The sequence below is a fragment of the Corvus moneduloides genome, chromosome 13, assembly GCF_009650955.1.
Source record: "Corvus moneduloides isolate bCorMon1 chromosome 13, bCorMon1.pri, whole genome shotgun sequence".
Taxonomy (NCBI): Eukaryota; Metazoa; Chordata; class Aves; order Passeriformes; family Corvidae; genus Corvus; species Corvus moneduloides.
Genome location: NC_045488.1, coordinates 12,789,407 through 12,809,441, shown reverse-complemented (window position 1 = coordinate 12,809,441; position 20,035 = coordinate 12,789,407). Strand labels below are relative to the sequence as shown.

At 62.5% G+C, this 20,035-nt stretch overlaps 3 protein-coding genes across 3 annotated transcripts; 2 read left to right on the top strand and 1 right to left on the bottom strand.

The window, feature by feature from the left end:
- The first annotated feature begins 72 nt into the window (after positions 1–72).
- Positions 73–6,340, top strand: AP3S2 (adaptor related protein complex 3 subunit sigma 2). Its single transcript, XM_032123199.1, has 6 exons — positions 73–431; positions 749–840; positions 939–1,050; positions 1,984–2,055; positions 5,283–5,390; positions 5,607–6,340. Exons 1-6 carry the CDS (start codon positions 363–365, stop codon positions 5,733–5,735), a joined length of 582 nt encoding a protein of 193 aa, XP_031979090.1. The 5' UTR covers positions 73–362; the 3' UTR covers positions 5,736–6,340.
- A 1,626-nt stretch (positions 6,341–7,966) lies between these two features.
- ANPEP (alanyl aminopeptidase, membrane) lies at positions 7,967–15,630 on the top strand. The gene is made up of 21 exons (XM_032123261.1): positions 7,967–8,246; positions 9,546–10,452; positions 10,696–10,841; positions 10,918–11,054; positions 11,138–11,264; positions 11,374–11,528; positions 11,601–11,714; positions 11,831–11,974; positions 12,049–12,114; positions 12,257–12,322; positions 12,485–12,657; positions 12,739–12,818; positions 12,975–13,108; positions 13,197–13,252; positions 13,369–13,516; positions 13,626–13,717; positions 13,863–13,973; positions 14,062–14,229; positions 14,337–14,477; positions 14,607–14,688; positions 15,248–15,630. Exons 2-21 carry the CDS (start codon positions 9,848–9,850, stop codon positions 15,398–15,400), a joined length of 2,898 nt encoding a protein of 965 aa, XP_031979152.1. The 5' UTR covers positions 7,967–8,246; positions 9,546–9,847; the 3' UTR covers positions 15,401–15,630.
- A 120-nt stretch (positions 15,631–15,750) lies between these two features.
- On the bottom strand, positions 15,751–19,954 carry LOC116450573 (mesoderm posterior protein 1-like). The gene is made up of 4 exons (XM_032123184.1): positions 19,822–19,954; positions 18,469–18,491; positions 16,768–17,335; positions 15,751–15,902 (listed from the first exon to the last, which is right to left on the bottom strand). Exons 1-4 carry the CDS (start codon positions 19,952–19,954, stop codon positions 15,751–15,753), a joined length of 876 nt encoding a protein of 291 aa, XP_031979075.1.
- Between the last annotated feature and the right edge of the window lie 81 nt (positions 19,955–20,035).

Sequence of the window (20,035 nt, the reverse complement as noted above, 5' to 3'; positions counted from 1 at the left end):
GCGGGGCTGGTGCGCCCCCTGGCGGCGCAGGCGGGGACACAGCGGCGGGTCTCGGTGGTCTCGGTGGTCCCGGTGCAGGCAGCGGCGGCCGCATCCCGGCTCCGGACCTGCCCGTCCTGCCCCGTCGGGCTGGGAGGAACGACCGACTCCGCCCCTGCGGCAGGCCGCGGCGCAGCCGCGCGGTCCCGGGGAGCCCCCGCCTAGGAGCGTCTTTGATCGTTCCCGCGTCCCGGCGGCTCCGCAGGGTCACCGCGGGCTCGGCCCACCGGAGCCGGGCTGCGCTTCCGGGGCGGCCGAGGGGCTTCCTGCGGTGGGTCTGCGGCCGCGGTGCTGCTCCCGGCCCGGCCCGAGGCGCCGCCGGGATGATCAACGCCATCCTGGTGTTCAACAACCACGGGAAGCCGCGGCTCGTCCGCTTCTACCAGCACCTGGTGCGCGACCGGGCCGGGGGGCCGCCGGTGGGGCTGCGGCAGCGGGTGCCTGAGCCCGGTGCGGGACCGGGACCGGCACCAGTGCAGGGCTGAGGGCGTCGTGGGGCTGGGGGTGTCCCGAGAGCAGGGGCAGTCTCTGCGGCTTGGGGGAGCCCTGCCCGTGCCCTGGTCGCGTCCTTCAGGATGCCCCGGGTCATCCATGGGTGGCACGGGACTGGCTCACGGCGGCCCTGGGGCAGCAGGGGACTGCGGGGGACGTGGGTCCCATGGGTGGGGCGTGCATCCATGGGTGCCCACCCACCGTCTCCTCCTGGCAGGCAGAAGAGGTCCAGCAGCAGATCATCCGTGACACCTTCCACCTGGTGCTGAAGCGGGATGACCACATCTGCAACTTCCTGGAGTGTGGCAGGTACCGGCCGGTGAGGGGCCATGCCGGGCTGTCCCCTCACACTGCGTAGCGCCTGGGTGTCCCCCCAGAGCCCTTCAGCTCTCCCTGTGTCCCCACAGCCTGTTCGGCGGCTCGGACTACAAGCTGATCTACCGTCACTACGCCACGCTGTACTTTGTGTTCTGCGTGGACTCCTCGGAGAGTGAGCTGGGCATCCTGGACCTCATCCAGGTGCGTCCCTGCAGGGCCCAGTTTCCCGGGTGCTGCCCTGCCCTGACACCATTCAGGGGCATTTCATGCCCATGGCATCCCTGTGCCAGCCCTTCTGAAAGGCCTGAGAAGCCCTCAGGGCCATGGTGGGGAGGGGGGGCTGCACGTACTCCCTGAGCTTCTACGTGGCTTCTGCACCTGGGAGCAGCAGGGAAAGTCAATCTGAGTGAATGTCTTTTAAAAATAGAAGCATTGGATCATTTAGTGTGGAAAAGACCCTTAAGAGCATCAAGTCCAACCATTAATCCTAGGATTCTGAAATCCTAGGTTGGAAGGGACCTCAGGGATTGTCTGGTCCGGCCTTTCTTGGCAAAGCATGGCCTAGACAAGGCCCAACACCCTGGCATGTGAAAAGTATCCAGTGCTGGGGAATCCCCCACTTCCCCATGGAGATTATTCAGCGGCTGTTTTCTTTGGAAAAAATTTTCCTCTTGTGCCTTACTGGAGTCTCCCCAAGAGGAACTTGTACCCATCACTCTGTGTCTTTCCATATGACTCCTTGTGTGAAGGGACTTTCCAGCTTTGTAGGCACCCTTTAAACACCAGGATATGGGAAGAAGGTCCCCTCAGCCTCCTTTTCTTTTCTGTTCCCTGGACATGCTCCAGCCCCTCCAGGTCTCTCTTGTTGGGAGAGGCCCAGAACTGCCCCCAGCACTGGAGGTGCCTCAGCAGTGCCAGCTCAGGGAACGAGCACTGCCCTGGGCCTGTGCCCACACTGACATAAGCCAGGTGCCATTGGCCTCTTGCCCACATGGACACACCTGGGCTCATGTTCAGCCACAGTCACCAGCATCCCTAGGTCCTTTTCCAGCTTTCCAGTCACTTTGTCCCAGGCCTGGAGTGTTCCATGGGGTTGGTGTGACCATCTTGCCTGGTCTCTGTCTACTGTCCCAGGTGTTTGTGGAGACGCTGGACAAGTGCTTTGAGAATGTCTGTGAACTGGATCTCATCTTCCACATGGACAAGGTGGGTGGTGGGCTCTGGGCTGCTCCAGAGCCTGCATTTCTTGGGCTGGGGCTGGCCAGGAGAGTGGGGGTTGGCAGGGGTCACTTTGGGAGGGATTGACATCCTGTATGGGAAGCTTTCAGCCTGTGTTCTTTGGAAGCCACCCACATGGTGTCCTCCTGACGAGAGACCCAAGTGCTGGGCTGCTCCGAGCCCGTGGGGAGCTGTGCCCAGCCGTGGGGCTGCCCTGGTGCCGGGTGGCCGTGGCCAAGTGACAGATCTGCGCTCCACAGCCAGCACTGGGGGAACTGGGCAGACTCTGACCTGGTGCTAGAGCGTTCTGTCTCTGCTCCAAGCTGTGACACCTCGTGAGAGTTAACATTTTACTACAGCTGCAGGGAAAAAAAAGGGAAGGGACAATGGCTGCAGGGTAAAAAAAGGGAAGGAACAATGGGAGTGTTTGGAATTCAAAGGGCTGGGTAAACTTTGGTTTGACCCACAGCCTGTAATGCTTCCTCTTGAGCTGAACAGAGTTCCTGGGCGGAAACCCATCCCCTTTGATCATGTCCTGAGTCACAAGGCTGAAGATAGCTGGAAATAGATAGCCAGGAATAGACTTGGAGCAGAGAGGGGCTTGGCTGAGGGTACTGGGCTTACGTTTCTGTTGATCAAGATTTTCTTCCCTTACTAAAGACAAAAACATGTCAGCAAAAAAGAGCACTGGGAAAAAAAAATGTGTAAAATGCTCCCTTTCCATTGGTGATTCCAGCTGGGGAACTGGCAAGGAAGAGGAGTGAGCAGGTCTGGGGGAGCTCTGCATTACCAGCTGCTGAGGTTGGGCTTTGGTTTCACTGTTTGTCCCGCTGTAAACTTTCCAAAATGCCACAACATGATTATCTTGTCAGCAGAAGTGTTTATCAAAGCGTTTATCAAAGAAGGGAGGAGGGCTGAGCAGCTGCAGGAAAAGTTGGCAGCTGCCCAGGTCAGCTCTGCCCACAGCTGGGGGAGGATGTGCTCGTGAGTGCTGACTGTGGTGTGACCAGGACCCAGCAGCTTTTCACTCATCCTTACTCTCAGCTTTACATGACCTTTACACGCAGTTTATGCTGAGCCTCACTGCCAGCCAGCACCCCTTGGGCAGGGGACATCACACCATTGCCTGGCAGCTTTGCCAGCAGTAGTGGGGTCACCCTTCCTCTGACCTCTCCTGCCTGGAAGAACATTCTCAGGAGACAGGAATCAGGGTTTCTGATAGTGGAGACCCCAGCTCGGTCACTGCAGGCTCTCCCAGCCCTGTTTACTTCCCATCCGATGCTCCTGCTGCTTCCCAGCTTTGACTCAAGTCTTGGCCACTATCAGTTGGTCCTCTGGTCTCTTTCTGTATTTGGCACATGTTTATTTCTCGGATGTGCTCGTGTTCCTGTGCTTCCAGGAGTTTGGTTGCAGAGGGACAGTGTTTGGGGTGCTGGGAGTGTGCTGGTGTGTCCTGCTGGGCCCTGGTTGCCCCCCTTGGATGCCCAGGCAGGGCCATGAGTGTCTCCCCAGGCAGGGCTGTGAATGTCTCCCCGGGCAGGGGCTGGCAGGGGTTCAGGTGCAACTTTGGCTGCATTCTGTGATTTTTCTTTTTGCTGTAAGTTCCACCTCAGACTACCTGCACCACAAGGGCCACAGGACCAGAGCTGTGGCTGGTCTGGGGTTGTACTCCTGCCATGGGCAGATGGAGGGGGACATTGCTCAGGCACCAGTGACACCAGTGCTTTTAGCTGTCAGCTTTGGGAGCCCCAACCTCAGAGCTGCAGGGATCCCCTGTCACAAGGGGAGACTCAGGATGGGCTATTCCCACCTTGGAGAGGAGTGTGAGCTGCACTGAGCAGCTGCAGGGTCCCAGAGGGGAAATGGATTGCTCAGGATGTGTTGTGCTTTGGCTTGGAAAACAAAACTTGCTCAGGATTTCTGCCCTGGTGGTTTGGAGCCAGCTTGGGCTGAAGCCAGATCTTGAATCACCAGTTTCCTGATACTCCCATATCCTTTTTGGCTGCTTGCTCCAGCTGTTTCAGTGTGCACTGGGACTGGGCTGTGGGATGGGGGTTCCAGGGCTGTGGAGGGTTCCAGGGCTGTGGGGGGTCCCAGGAGCTGCCTGGGGCTCACCCAGTGTCACCTGTGGCTCGCCCTGTGCCAAGCTGATCCCACACACCTTCTGCTGCTCCAGGTACTGTTGGAGCGGGACAGGACCTATGGGGAGCCCTAGGCTGGATCACCTCACTTTTGTCTGGGATCACCTCACAGAGCTGGGATTCCCCCTCAGAGCGGGTTCTCTCATTATCTTTATTCTCCCCAGGATTGTCCTGGCAGTTTGTTACAAGGTATGGTTTACAAGTGCAGCCTGGCCCTGTCAAACCATAAAACAATCTCATAACCCAACCATGCTCCTGCATAGCCTCTTGCACGGAAGTAACTTGGGCCCATAAATCCATTATCTGTGCTGGGAACTCATCGGGAGTTGCTGACTGTGCAGGGAATGCTGGGCTAAGCCAGGTGCAGGAGCTGAGGGTGGTTGTAGCCACCAGCCAGAACAGCTACAGCCTGACTGCCGCCCCAGGGCTGGTTGCAATTTCTGGGGTTGCAACTCAGCAATGTCCCTTTCCTGGCTCTGGCTGCGTGATTCCACTGGCCCTGCCTAGCTGTTCATCCTTGGACTCAAGGTATCCCAGGAAAGGAGGAGACTCCCCTGGCACTTCTGTGCTTTTTCTGTGCCTATGTCACAGTCCCGACCTTCTAAGGGACAGCTCAGAAGCCCGGCTCTGGCCCGTCTTTCTGAAGAGAAGGAGCTTCTAGGGAAAAGTGTCCTGCCCAGTGAGGACCCTGCTGCCTGCTGGGGTCCCCTCTAGGACACATTCCTGCTGTAACCTGGCTTCTGGCCCAGGGAGGGAGCAACCATCTGTTGGAGGTGGCACAGTCAGGCTGTGCCAGTAGAATGAGTTGCATCTGGCTGCTCTAGGGGCTGCTTTATGCCTGGTGGGTGGGTGGGTGTCATCTAGAGTGGGGATACAGGTGGTAAATGGAGCTTTGAGGCTCCCCATGCCCCAAAAGGCCACCCTTTCATTGTCCAGGCAGCTAAGAAGGGGTAGATTTATGTCCCTTGGGGAAATGCTGACCCCTGACACACTTCCATGCCAGCGCTGCAGCCATTGCCAGGCCAGGACTGGGACCTCAGCCTTCTGTTCTCTCTCCCCCTCCCTCCCTGGCAGGTCCACCACATCCTGCAGGAGATGGTGATCGGCGGGATGGTGCTGGAGACCAATATGAACGAGATTGTGGCGCAGGTGGAGGCCCAGGGCAAGCTGGAGAAGGCAGAGGTGAGCAGTGACTCTGCGGGAGCTGACATAACCTTGGTCTGCGAGGGAGGGTGGCCCGTGGGGTCAGGGTGGCCGTGTGGGAGGGCATCCAGGGTATTCCCAGTGTCTGCCTGTTAATGACCTCAGGCCCTAAAAGGTTTATCATCCAATTTGCACTGTCACTAGGAAGATGGGGCTGTGGGGTGGGGCCAGTGGTCACAGTGCCTCTATCCCCAGGGAGGCCTCTCAGCTGCTCCTTCCCGTGCTGTGTCAGCCGTGAAGAACATCAACCTGCCCGAGATCCCCCGCAACATCAACATCGGGGACATCAACATCAAAGTGCCCAATCTGTCACAGTTCATGTGAGCAGCCTGTGGTGGGGGGCTGCCTGCTAAGCAGAGCTGGGGTCCCCGTCTCCTCCCAGGGCTCTGTCCATGCTGCACATGGGGGCTGGTAGTGGCTGAGGGCAGGGAGCAGTGACAGGGCTCAGAGAACAGGGTGCGGGGGGTCCCTCACCCTGGACCTGGGCTCAGTTCTGCTCTCTGGTCCCCCAACAAGGCGGGTGCCCTTCCTTCCCCTCCTTCCCTGTGGACATGCAGCCTCTCCTCGCTGTGGGGAAGAGTTGGCTTCTGCCTCTCCTGGGATTCTTGGGATTTCCAGCGGTGAACATGTGCCTGTAGTGGCAGCTCTATCAGGAGCTGCAGGTTGTCTCCTTTGTCCTCCCAGCCATGGCTGTCCCCTGCCCTGGTCTTGCTCTCTGTGATGGGTCCCAGCTGGGTGGGGGTCACTCATGGGCGCTGCTGTGTGCCCTGGGGACAGTGTGAGGGGGACATGCTGGGATGGGGATGTGGCAGCAAGAGGGACGGGAGCTGAGTGACCTGGGGGACAGGCAGGTGGTAGCTTGCAGGGTCAGGCCAGGCTGGGGATGCTGGAGTGTGTCTCTGTGTCCCAATAAACTGCCCTTGAACCCATGTCTGTGTCTGCTGTGGGTGCTGCTGGACGGGGAGGAGGCCGGGGGCTCTGCGCAGCTCTCCTGGGGCAGCTGCAGCCCCGGGGGCTTTTGGCTGGTGGAGGCCCTGGGGGTGGGAAAGGGGGCCTTAGATGCCCCAGGGGAGGGCAGGTGGCTTAGGGCAGGGTCCCTCTGCTCTTGGAGCAGGTGCGGGGAGGGTGATGGCCCTGCTCGGGCTGTGATGGCAGCGTCCCCAGCTTTGGGCCTTTGGTGGCTGCTCACCCCTTGCCAGTTCCTGCGCTCTCCCTGCCGCAGAGCATCAGTGCAGGGCAGCCATGAGCTCTGACGGCTCTGTGGGTGTGTGGGAGCTGTGGGGCTGGGGTCCCCTAAGGCCAGGGAGGAGCAGGGCTTGTCCTGGGGGCCACAGTGACCCTGATGGGCTCTGTCAGCCATGTGCCCCACTGCCCTGGCTCCGCCACGGCTCCATCTGGCCACCAGCCCCTGAGGCTGGCCAGGGGCCCTTCCTCTGCTCCCCAGCTGTGCTCCGGGTTCTGCCTCCACTTCCCCAGGCAGGGAAACCGTGACTCTGCCTGGAAGGAATTTTCCCCTCCCTGCAACTTAACCCTTCCCCAGCTGGCCACTAGCCACATCAGCACTCCTGGAGGTCAGGGAGTTCGGCAACCTGCTGTGTCCTTTTCTCCCTGGCCCGCCTCCTCCCCTTGTAGGTGCCAGCGAAGGGTGCAGGTTAACCATCGTGCCCGGGCCATTTCCTGGGGCTGGGACGCGGAGTCTGGCAGGGCTGAGACGGTCGGAGGGGAACGCTGCGGCTCACCTCAAGGCGAGGGAGTTGGCGAGGTGCTGGCAAGGTGCTCTGCTCCAGGCTGGGATATGGGGGGTCGGCCGCCATGGGCAGTGCCTGTGTCCGGCCCCACGCCACAGCACCCCACTGCCGCTGCAGGGTGTGTCCGGCCACATGTGCTCCCTCTACACCTCCCGTAGCGGCTCTGCTAACAGCTCCGGCCCCATTGCCCCGTCCTACGTCTCGCCAGAGCCTCAGCCCTGCTGCTCTGCGGGGCGTGGGAGGCTGAGGACACGTGGCCGTGCTGGGGTCGGGGAAGCCCCTCTGCCGCTCCCTGCTGCTCTCTCTTCCCAAGCCCTGGTTCACGCTGGGATGTGCTGGGGTGAACCCCTAGCCCGCCACTTCCCTTCCTGGGGAGCTTCAGCCCCGACCCCGGTGGCGGTGGGTTGTGCGGGAGCTGTGAGTGCCCGGCGCTGGCAGTGACCCCGCGTTGTGCCGAGAGGGGCTGCGCTGGGTGGGTCACCAGACCCCTCCCACACCCCAGAGCGAGCCGGGGGATGCAGCGTGTGAAGGGCTGTAGAGGGCAGGGCCGGGCCGGGGCTCAGTGCTCCCCCTCCGAGCCGCCTCCATGGTCCGGAGAGGGAGATGCGGCTGGAGCCTGGGGATGGCTCCTGGCCCCAGCCCACTGCCTGCCCCAGCTGTGCTGTGCTGTGCTGTGCTGTGGCACCCATGGGTGCCGGGTTTTGCTGGGCTCAGCTCCGCCTGCCGGAGCGTGTTCCCAAATCCAGGCCCCCTGCCCAGCACTCTTTTCCTTCAGAACTGCCTCCTCGCCCTGTTCCAGTGCGGGGGAACCCATGCCGGAGGTTCTCCCTTCCACGCTGCCCCGCGCTGTCCCGGGCCTCCGCCCCGCCGGCCGGCAGACATGAGGTTAAAGGGGGCGAGAGCTCCGGGTTCCTGCCCTGGAGCTTTGGAGGAAACTTTCCTCGCCCTGGAGCTGCGAGCGCAGAGCTGGGACGGACAGTCGGGCGCAGGCAGGAGGACAGGCAGGGCGACGCGTGGGGCGCAGGAAGTGGGAACGGGGCGGGCGGGACCCCGCTGTCCCTGGCTGCCCACGGCTGAGCGCAGGAAGGTGAGGGGGGCACTCAGCTGCCGCTCAGGCTCCGGGGGGGGTTCACACCCCAAGCCGGGGGTCCGCGGGGTGCGTTGGAGCGGACCAAGTGGGGGAAGGGGCTGTGGGGGTGCGTGGGGGGGCTGGCGGGGGCTGTGGGGTGTGGGGCTAGCAGTCGGGTTCACGTACATGGGGGTTATGGAGCCCATATGCGATGGGAGGGCTTGGGGGGGTCTGTGGGGGTGCGTGACGGTGTGGAGGGCTCTGGGGGGTGTGTGAGGCCAGAGCCTCAAGGGACCCACGTGCCCGCCGGGATGATGCCCAACATCCGTGTCGCTTGTGGGATGTGGGATATGCATGTGCTGCTGGCTGGGCTCCAAAGAGGGGTCTTCTAGGGGTGGGGACAGAATCCTGCGGGTGCTGGGGGAGTCAGGGTGTGGGTGCTGTGTCTCACCCCAGTGCTGCTCCCCATTAACTCCATCCAGCCCCCTCCCCAGCCGAGGCAGTGGGGGATGCCTGTGTGCTGTGCCGGAGGGGCTGTGGGGAGAGCCAGCAGGCCCGTTGGTGTGGGACGGAGGGTGTGCAGAGTGCCTGGCACCCTCCCAGCCACCTGTGGCCCTTGGTCCCGTGGGGGGCCCTCTGGTCCTTTGGCCAGAGCCAGGGTGGGGATGGGGCTGAGGGAGCCAGCAGGGGCCTCTGGGCCAGGGGATGGCTGTGCCAAACAGGGAATACCAGGGACACCAGCAGCATCCAGAGTGATTTGTGCCAGGCACAGTGGCCCTGGCGGGTGCAGCTGGGTGCTGTCAGGGACAGGGCAGGGCTTCATCCTGATTTGCCCTTTGCCCCAGCTGTGGCTCCTGGCAGCACCTGCCCATATCCCCCTATGGAAAGATCGATCAGATCTTGGGAACAGGAGATCCTATTCTCAGTGTGTGACATGTTCTGTCACCCCTGCACCCTACCCTGGGTGGGGATCTCACACGTGCCCACTGGGGCTGGGTTCACCAGGACGGAGTTTGACCCCCATGCCTCCAGGTTCATGACCTTGGACTTTGAGAGGGCTGTGGGCAGGGTGAGCTCCTCCCAGGTATCCCCCCTACCTTCCCTCCCCGATGGGGGGGCAGCTGGTGAGCTGTACCCCTCACAGGCAGGGGTGGCCTGGACCCTCTGACAGTGGCTCAGACCCTGTCACTCGACAGTAAATGGGGTGACACTGAGTCTGCATCTGGCCTTGGCTGATGGGGACACACGCTGGGCCCTCCAGCATGGTGGGGAGGTGGCTGCTAGCTGCAGCTACCCACCCTGTCCCTCCTTTTGCAGGGCCAGGCCAGTGTGAGGAAGGACACCAGGGGTCCAGGCCCACAGCCCGCATAGGCTCCCTGATGGTGCAACCCCCCCACCACCAGCTCCGCCCCTGCAGCAGTGCCGCTGGGTGTTGGTGCTCCCACCGGGCTCGGGGGGGGGTGAGTGGAAAGCTCATCCCAGGGTCTGTTACCGCCCTGAGCCCCATGGCCATTTAATCCTTCACCCATTAACTTGGACTAATAAACCTTGTGGGAGAGAGGCTAAAAGCCGTGCCTGCACCAGTGCAGTCTCCGCCAGTGCCGCTCCAGCTGCCCACCATGGCAGCCGGCTTCTTCATCAGCAAGACTGTGGGCATTGTGGCCATCGTGCTGGGCCTGGGGGCTGTGGCCACCATTATTGCACTCTCGGTGGTGTACGCCCAGGAGAAGAACAAGGGAACGTCTGATGTGGGTACCAGCAGCACGCCTGGCCCCAACATCACCACCACCCCCACCTCCACCCCCACCCCCAACAACCCCTGGAACCGGTGGAGGTTGCCGACCACGCTGAAGCCGGATAGCTACGAGGTGTCCCTGCAGCCCTTCCTGAAGGCCGACGCCAACAACATGTACATCTTCAAGGGCAACAGCAGTGTGGTCTTCATCTGTATGGAAGCCACCAACCTCATCCTCATCCACAGCAACAAGCTGAACTACACCATGCATGGCTCCTTCCATGCCACATTGCAGGCAGAGGGTGGTGGCAGTGCCCCTGCAATCTCCCGCACCTGGCTGGAGACTCCCACCCAGTACCTGGTGGTGCAGCTGGAGACCCCCCTGCAGCAGGGCCAGCGGTACCGGCTGTCCTGCAACTTCACCGGGGAGCTGGCTGATGACCTGGCTGGCTTCTATCGCAGCGAATACACGGACAAGTCAGGCAACAAGTAGGTGGAGGGCAGAGGACGGGGTGGAGGCCACAGGGCTGGCCTGATGTGGTGGTGGGAAGGGGAATGAGGGCACGGGGCTGGCATAGGGCAGTGGAGGGCATGGGCAGGCTTTGGGGATGGGTGTGCGGAGCCTCTGTGCTCCCCTTGCATCCTCATGATGCCCCAGTGGGGATGGGAGCAAGGGGACTGGGGGGCGCAGCTTCTGCAGGGAGCCCCGGGACTGATGGGGTTTGCTCACAGGCAGGTGGTGGCCACCACGCAGATGCAGGCGGCTGATGCACGCAAAGCTTTCCCCTGCTTCGACGAGCCGGCCATGAAAGCCAACTTCACAGTTACACTGGTCCACCCCTCCAACTATGTGGCCATTTCGAACATGCCTGCCAAGAGTGAGTGGGGCGGCAGGACCCCATTGGGGGGCTGGGGGCCTGGCAGGGCTGTTAGGTGATCCTCTGATCTCCACAGACACCATGCAGCAGATGATTGATGGGGAGGCCTGGAATGTCACTGAGTTCGAAACCACCCCCAGGATGTCCACGTACCTTCTGGCCTTCATTGTCAGCCAGTTCACCTACGTGCAGAATGACTCAGAGAGTACACTGGTAGGATGGGGTGGGGTCCACCCTCTGCCCACCTGGGTGGCTGAACCTGGGCCACTGATGAGTCCTGCATCTCTCCTCTCCAGATTCGCATCTGGGGCCGCCCCGAGGCCATCAGCGAGGGCCAGGGCAACTACGCACTCAATGTCACTGGCCCCATCCTCAGTTTCTTTGAGGGTCATTACAACACGGCCTACCCGCTCCCAAAGTCTGGTGGGTGCTGCAGGGTGCCCGGGGCACTGGGTTGAGGTGCCCACCACAGAGGGGGAGGATGGTCCAGTATGCTGTCAGCGGGGCACTGACGGGACCCCTCCATCCCCAGACCAGGTTGGCCTCCCTGATTTCAACGCGGGCGCGATGGAGAACTGGGGGCTGGTGACCTACCGGGAGAACTCACTGCTCTTTGATGCTGCATACTCCTCCATTGGCAACAAGGAGCGGGTGGTGACCGTCATCGCCCATGAGCTGGCCCACCAGGTACCTGCTGCAGCCCTCGCCCACTCCCCTGATTGATGGCTGGTGGCTGAGGGGGTGCTGTTCCCTCTGCAGTGGTTTGGGAATTTGGTGACGCTGCGGTGGTGGAACGACCTGTGGCTGAATGAGGGCTTCGCCTCGTATGTGGAATACCTAGGCGCCGACTCAGCTGAGCCCTCCTGGAACATCGTGAGTGCCAGGGACGATGGGCATGGGGGCAGGCAGGGGAACAGGCACCCCAGGGGCTGCCCCAGTGCCAGGTGGCACACACAGGGCTGAGGCAGGTGTTGGTGCTCCCTCTGCAGAAAGACCTGATGGTGCTGAACGAGATGCATGCAGTGATGGCAACAGATGCCCTGGCCAGCTCCCACCCACTCTCCTTCCACGAGGAAGAGATCAACACCCCAGCCCAGATCAGTGAAGTCTTTGACAGCATCGCCTACAGCAAGGTGTGCACGGAGGTCCTTGAGGTGGGGATGGACTGTGGGGTGTCCCTGGTTTCTCTGACCTGCTGTCCCTGCAGGGAGCGTCGGTGCTGCGGATGCTCTCGGACTTCCTCAGCGAGGACATCTTCAAGCAAGGGCTGCAGGTGAGGTGCTGCTGGTACTGGGGAGCAGCAAGCTCAGAGCAGGGTGGGCATCCCATGGTAGGGGCCTTCCCAGGTGCTCTAGGGGTGTCCCACATCCCAGACTTGCCCTTGCTCACCTGTCTCTCTTGGTGCTCTCCCACAGTCCTACCTCCACACCTTTGCCTACAACAACACTGTCTACACTGACCTCTGGGTTCATCTGCAAGAGGTAGGAGGGGGCTGGTGCTCCTGCAGCATCCCAAACCCTGGCTCTGGGGGGCTGCCTGATGTGACCAGGTCCCACATGCTGGGTGAGGGTTGAAGCACCGGCCAAGCCCCACGCTGCCCATGCCCCTGCCCCTGGTGACCAGCAGTGCTGCCATCCCTGCAGGCGGTGAATAAGAACAACGTCCCACTGCCTAACAATATCAGCGACATCATGGATCGCTGGACGCTGCAGATGGGCTTCCCTGTGGTGACTGTTGACACTCGCACCGGCACCATCAACCAGACCCATTTTCTGCTGGACCCTGCATCCTCTGTGGACAGACCCTCTGCCTTCAAGTGAGTGGGGCGGGGGCTGGCTAGGAACTGAGGGGTCAGGGGATGAGGGCCAGTCCCACCACCTGTCTGTCCATGGCACAGCTACACCTGGATCATCCCCATCACCTGGATGATAGACAAGAGCCATGGGAACAGCAGCTACTGGCTGACCGATGTCACAGGTATGGTGTGTCCTGGCTGTGAGTGGGGGTCTTGCTGCCACCTCTGCTGCCATGGCACTGGTCGGGGTTCCCAGGGAGGCAGTGGTGGTGGGGGCTGAGCCTGGCCCGCCCTGGGTGGGGGTGCGGCTCTGGCAGAGCCTCCTGTCCCCTTCCCAGCCACCAACAACCAGTTCAAGCTCAACAGCTCCAGCTGGCTCCTGCTGAACCTCAATGTCACTGGGTACTTCCGTGTCAATTACAACCAGGAGAACTGGGATCAGCTCCTCAACCAGCTTGTTGCTGACCACCAGGTACACGGGGTGGTCAAGGCTGTGGTGTGGGACCCCATTCACACCGCCCCACTCAGTCTGCCCTGAGACATTGACTTTGCTCTCTTAGGTCTTCCCTGTGATCAACCGTGCCCAGATCATTGATGACGCCTTTAACCTGGCCAGGTGAGCCCTGCCAGGTGGTCTGGGTGCCACCAGGGTGAGGGGCTGGATGGGGTGGGTGCCCTGGGGTGGGCAGTGCCAGTGGGCTGGGGAGGTGACGCTGCCCTCACCCCTGACAGGGCCAAGTACGTCAACGTGACCTTGGCTCTGAACACGACACGGTTCCTGAGCCAGGAGACGGAATACATGCCCTGGCAGGCAGCGCTCAGCAACCTCCAGTACTTCCAGCTGATGTTTGACCGCAGCGAGGTCTTTGGGGCCATGTCGGTGAGTGACGCGACACCCCAGTGCTGGGGGTGAGGGGCCAGGATTGCTCCCACAGTGGTGTGGGGGCTGCTGCCAGTGTCACTGGGCACTGACTCCCTCTTGCTCCCAGAGCTACATGAAGAAGCAGGTGACTCCTCTCTTCGCCTACTACAAGAACATCACCAATGACTGGAAAGATATCCCCAGTGGCCTGATGGTCCAGTGAGTACCATGGCCCCAGGGCTGGGCTGGATCCCTGGGGTGTCCCCAGCTGTACTGGGTAGAGGGCACAGCCCTGCCACTAGCCGGCACTGGCCGGTGGGTGCCCTGTGCAGGACCCCAGCCCTCACGGTCTCTTTTCCCCCAGGTACAATGAGATCAATGCCATCAGCACTGCCTGCTCCTACGGCATCACCGAGTGCCAGGATTTGGCCACCAACTACTTGCTCCAGTGGCAGCAGAATGCCAGCAACAACCCGTGAGTCCTCAGAAGCCCTGGCGCTGTGTGTGTGGTTGGACTGGGCACGGTGAGGGACTCCTGGCACTGATGGCTCTTACCCCAACAGGGTCCCCCCGAACCTGCGCTCAGCCATCTACTGCAGCATGGTGGCCACGGGTGGGGAGGAGGCCTGGAATTTCCTCTGGGACAGGTTCCGAGAGGCCTCTGTGGTGTCTGAGGCCGACAAGCTCCGCACAGCCCTCTCCTGCAGCCCCCACCCCTGGATCCTCAGCAGGTGTGTGTGGGGTCTGGCTGGCATTGTGGTGTGTCCCCACCAGCCTATCACCCACATAATGTCTGCTGCCCCTGCCAGCCCCTCACCCCTGCGTCATGCCCCTCCAGGTACCTGGAGTACACCCTTGACCCTACAAAGATCCGGAAGCAGGATGCCACCTCCACGATCAACAGCATTGCCAGCAATGTTGTGGGGCAGCCCCTGGCCTGGGACTTCATCCGTGGCAACTGGAGGATGCTCTTCAGCCAGTGAGCACCGTGGGGGACTGGGGGCACCCCTATCGCCCTGCGCCCCTTGGGGGTGGCACTGTCTCTTCTCCTGTCCCCTCCCCTGTGGCTCTGCGGAACCCCTGGCTCAACACAATTCTGCTCTCCTAGGTATGGGGGCGGCTCCTTCTCCTTCTCCCGCCTGATTTTATCTGTGACCCAGCGCTTTTCCTCAGAATTTGAGCTACAGCAGGTGAGGCTGGACCCTGGCAGGGGCCAGGGGACCAGGGATCCCGGCCTTGGCAGAGCTGCCCTTTGCCAGAAGCCCTTGAGAGGGGGTTTCCTACTGCGTGTGTGCCCAGGGGTCCAAGAGGCTTCTATTCCTGTCACAGGCTGCTGGGGTGGTGGCAGGGACTCCCAAGGGCTGTCAGAGTGCTCCCAGGGGCTGTTGGGGTGCTGCATGGGCTGCTGGAGGCTGTTGGGGTGCTGCTGGAGGCTGCTGAGAGGGTGCTGGGGGCCTTCCAAAGGCTGTCAGGGTGCTTCTGGGGCAGTCAGGATGATGTTGGGTGGTGGTGGGGGTTGCTGGAGTGGTGCTGGCGGCTCACAGAGGCTACTGGGGTGCTCCTGGGGGCTGTTGGGGTTGTGCCAGGGAGCAGCTGAGAGCTGCTGGGGTGGTGCTGGAGTGCTCACGGGTTGTCAGGGGCTGTTGGGGCGTTCCTGGGTGGTGTCGAGTGGTGCTGGGAGCTGCTGAGGTCTGCCAGGGGCTGCCAGGCCCACCCCCTGCCTGCTCCAGCACCATCTCTGCCCGGCAGCTGGAGCAGTTCAAGAAAGACAACCAGGACATCGGGTTTGGGTCGGGGACGCGGGCGCTGGAGCAGGCGCTGGAGCGGACGCGCGCTAACATCAACTGGGTGAAGGAGAACCAGGCGACGGTGCTGGCGTGGTTCAGGGGCGAGACCAGCTAACAGGCGCCTGCACTCGCCCGGCCACCAGGATGGACCCTCGTCCACTCCCGACTCTGCTCACTCCATCCCCGCGGCCCCCAGGCCCCTGTGCCCCCCAGTCCCACACTGCCAGTGAGGGGCCTGACGCCCGGATAATGGGCACTGGGAACATGGGGGGCGTGGGAGGGGGGAGGTCATGCTGGTGTAAATAAATACTGTGGGGGTGTAAATAAAAACTTTCCCAGTTTCCAGGGGTGCCCTGGGTGTGGGGGCTGTGCTGAGGGGACTTTGACAGACTGGGTAGGAAGTGCCAGGGGCCCTGCAGCCTGCAGGCCTGGGGCAGGGCGCGGGGCTGTGAGCCCCCCCGGCTGTTAGGAGCCTGGTGCTAAGTGGCTCTGGGGGCTTCGCTGACGCCAGCCCCTCTGTCTGACAGCTGCGTGTGAGCTCTCCTGCTGGGCCCTGCTCAGGGGGCTCCCTGCCCGCTCCCTGCGGACTGGCACCAGGACCCTGCTCTGGGCAGGTACTGCAGGGTCGGGGCAGGGGCCACGGGGGGTGGCTGTGACAGGTAGGAGGGACTGTCCCCCATGGGCTACCCTGGACCCTGAAGGGATGGAGCTGTCTTTGGGTACAGGGAAGGGATGGGACCCCCAGGCTGGGGGTCAGTGGGGGTGGGGACGGCCTAGGTAGTGAGTCCCTCTGCCGCCCCAGCCCTGGGACACATCCGGACTGTGGGTTGGGCTGGCAGTGGGCACTGAGCCCCTGGTCCAGGGCAGCACCAGGCTGTGTGTGTGCGGTGCCAGGCTGAAGGGTGCTCCTAACCCTGCCCATGCTGGGGTGCAGCCAGCAGGTCCCACAGTAAGGAGCAGGGGAGCAGCGCTGCACAGCAGCTTTAATGAGGATCCTGGTGTCTGTCCTGTCCCATGCAGCTCTGTGACATGGCCATGCCACCAACCCATGGCCATGCCGCTGTCCCACTGCCTCACTGCCATGCCACTGTGCCTGTGTGGTCTCTGTGTCCAGGGGTGCAGTCAGCTCCAGCCCCCACAGTGCTCTGCACTGGGGTGCAGCTGGGGAGGAGAGAGGCTGTGGCACGAGCTGGGAAGATGAGCCTGGCTGGGGCCCAGGGACTGGCTGAGCTGGGTGGGAAGAGCTGCGTGAGGTGAGTGGCTGTGGAACACCGCACCTCGCGCCCCCTGCCACCCACCCCACGAGGACTGTCCTCTGCCCCAGCTCAGGGACTGCAGGAGCAGGAGCTGGGCTGGGGAGGTCTTTGGGTACCCGGTGATGTGCGGGCAGCTGGGAGCCAGGTGCAGGGGTCCTGTGGTGCCCCGTGTCCATCACACCTGCCCTGGGAGGCTCCAAGAAGCAGGAAGAAGCCATCCTATTACCCGTGGCTGTGTCACGTCTGTGGGGAGGCTCCAGGATGGTGCAGCCGGGAATCCTCTGAAGCTCTGGGGGGATCCCTGCAGCAGGGGTGTAGGGGGGTGACCCCCAGGTCCCTAGCCCCATCTCCGGACCCCCAAGCACCTCCGGGGGAGTGCCCACAGCAGGGCTGCAGAGAGGTGACCCCCAGGCACCCGTCCCCATGCCGGGAGCCCCGTGCAGCTCCGGGGGGGTCCTCGCCATGGGAGGTGACCCCCAACCCGCAGTGCCGGGGGGCGAAGCATCACGGGGCTCCGTGTCCTGGCAGCACCCCAGGCCCCGGGGGCAGAGGGGACAGTGTCGGGGGGCCGGCGCCCCCCGGCCGAGCCCCAGCAGGGCGGAGAGGTGGGCGATGTAGCGGGTGGCGAGGCGCAGGGTCTCGATCTTGGTGAGGGTCTGCCCGGCGGGCGCCAGCGCGGGCGGCAGGTAGTGCCGCAGCCGCAGCAGGGCCTGCGCCAGCCGCCGCATCCGCAGCTTCTCCCGCTCGCTGGCGCTCTGCCGCGGGACCCCCGCTCCCCCGCCGCCCCGCACCCCCTTCCTGCCCCTGGGGCGGGACGCAGCGACGCACCGGGGGACTCTGCCGAAAGAGCTGGGGATGTGATGTTGTGTCTGGCCGTGGTTAGGGGCTGTTCTGCTGGCCGCGTCTGGGGGTAACCCCGGCTTTATTTGGGCCGGGGATGCGGGGCGATGCCTCTGCGCCCACCTGGAGGTGTCGACACCCCCCCCCCCTCTCACCTCCCCCAGCCTCCCCCCGCTCCGGGCGGGCGGCAGGAGCCTGGGAATGCCGGGCCCATTTGCAGAGGTGTCAGATCTGACTCCTTTGGTCCTTAATTGGCCCTGCCGGCGCTGGGAAGTGTGTGGGGACCCATTCACACGGCCGTGAGAGATGCTAACGTGCCACCAGCCCCGCATCGCGCCGCATCACCGTACCGCATCCCCCTGCACGGCACCTCCCCGCACAGCGTCTCTGCAGCCGGCACCCGGGACTTGACCTTCCAATGCCGGGATCTCGAGCTCCCAGCTCTGGCACCCAGCAGGGTCCCCACAGCTCCCTGCCCTCTGCCCAGCTCCCAGTCCCGTGTCCATGGGGCTCTGGCTCAGACTGATGGCCCTAAGGGGCAGGGGGTGCAGGCCGTGCAGGGTGCTTGGGTGGGGAGCTGGGGTGCTCCCTTCCCAGAGACATCCCTGCACTGGCTGTGCTGCTTCTGTCTCCCCAGTCCGATGGGATGCAGCCCCGGACGGCTCCAGATGAGCTGAGGCACCTGGGGACCCACCAGGCTGTGCCCCTGCTTGGGCTGGGCATTGTGCCACTGGGGGTTGGGGTCCGCAGGGCACTGGGGTGCACTGTGGTGGGTGCCAAGCTCTTGAGGGTGCCGGGAGCAGGGGACCCTCCGTGCAGATGGGCTGAGGGAAAGTGGGAGGTGAGGGGGGCTGCTTGCCAGGTGCTTGGCAGCACTGACCCCTGCACCAGACACAGCCCTGGGCAGTGTCCCTGTGAGCTGTGCCCACTCCAGAGAGAGGGACAAGCGTGACCACCAGAAACCACACAGGCGTCTGACCCGGGAGGTGCTAGAGCAGGGACGGCAGGTCCCAAGTGGGCAGGGGCTGGGACTTCTCAGCAGAAGGGCTGTGGGCTCCTGAGGGCACAGCCTGAGCTGGGCACTGACTGAGCTCCGTCGTGGTGCCCTGGCTGTGTTGCCTCATGGGCCTGCACCCTGCTCCATTGATACGGGCAGAAGGGATGGGGGGACCCCCCTGCCCCTCGGGGTAAGGGGCTGCAGGGTGTCCTGCTGTCACCAAAACTTGGGAATAAAACCCTCTAACACTGTAATTTCAGTATTAGAAAGTAGCATTACTTTATTTCAGTGCCAGGTGTGCAGGGGATACCTCCTACTCCACACACCGCAGCTGGCTAACAGACTAGTTTAAATCTTTGTAACTTGCTTATTACATTTCCCAAAACTCATACATGTCGGCTAAACATTCCTGCAAATTCTTTTGCATATTTATATCACTTTTTGGAGCTCATTTACATAAGACTAGGGGTCTTTTGAGGGTCTCTGGTGCTCATTTGGGGAGCACCCCATTTCTCAAATTATCTAGTTTTGGTCATAGGCCTCCAAAATTGTTTCTTCTCTTTGAATACATCCCAGCTCTGAGGTCTGGCCAAGACATATCTTCTCATCAGTGTTGCTCAGGCCTGCAGTCTTTAAGGCTAAGATAACCACTTGCACACATTAATATAGGACTAAGCACTTTTGGCTGAAGTTAAAGGAATTCACAAGACTTAAACACTATTCGTTACAATTAAAGATTTTCCCAACACAGTGGGGGCTCTGATCCAATGGCCAGTGCTGCCCCAGCCCAGCCACACTTGTCCAAACAGGGAGGTGGGAAGCGGCTGTGGTGGGTGCAGAACTCATTACCCGGGAGCTCATCAGCTAATGGGACCCAGGAGGGGGCCGGGCAGCAGGGAAGGGGCCATGCCTGGCCTGGGCCATGGGGTGCAGATCTCCCACCAGATGCCCCTGTGCCCTCACGCTGGGGCTGGATGTTGGAATGGGGTTGGCACTGGTGGCCTCGGATTGGTTGGGTCAGTGCTGGGCACTGCTCAGATGTGCACACACGGTTTGGGGGTCCTGTGCCCCCAGCTGTATCCCCTCAGCTGTGCCCTCCTGCTTTGTGGGGATCCTGTGCCCCTCATGTTCCCCTGGGCTTTGCACACCCTGTTTGGGGAGCCTGCTGTACCACCGGGCTGCGCACACCCAGTTTGGGGGTCCTGTGCCCCTAGATGTACCCCCAGGCCAGGCTGTCTGGGGGCCCGTGCCGTGCCATGCCCGTGTCCCCTTGCTCCCTGATGGATTTTCCGTCCCTCGGCGGGGCCGTTTCCCGGGAAACCTTCACACCCGCCGGGCCCAACACCTGCGGGGCCTGGGAACGCGGCGGGGGGGCTTCTCCCAGCCCCGACCCTGGCCCTCGACACCCGCCATCCCTGGGGGTTCCCCTGCCACTGCCACCACCCGGCAGCACCAGGGGATCTGAGCTCATGGGCGTGGTGGGGGACCGGCACCCCCAAACCGGGTGTGGGGGGTTGTGTCCCACAAACGTCAGTCCCCGGCTGGGGTCGTGCTGCAGCGGGAGACACAGGGACATGCCACCGCAGATGCGCTGCAAACCCCACTGAAGCCCCATCAGAGCCCCACAACACCCCCACTGCAGACCTTGCTGCAGCCC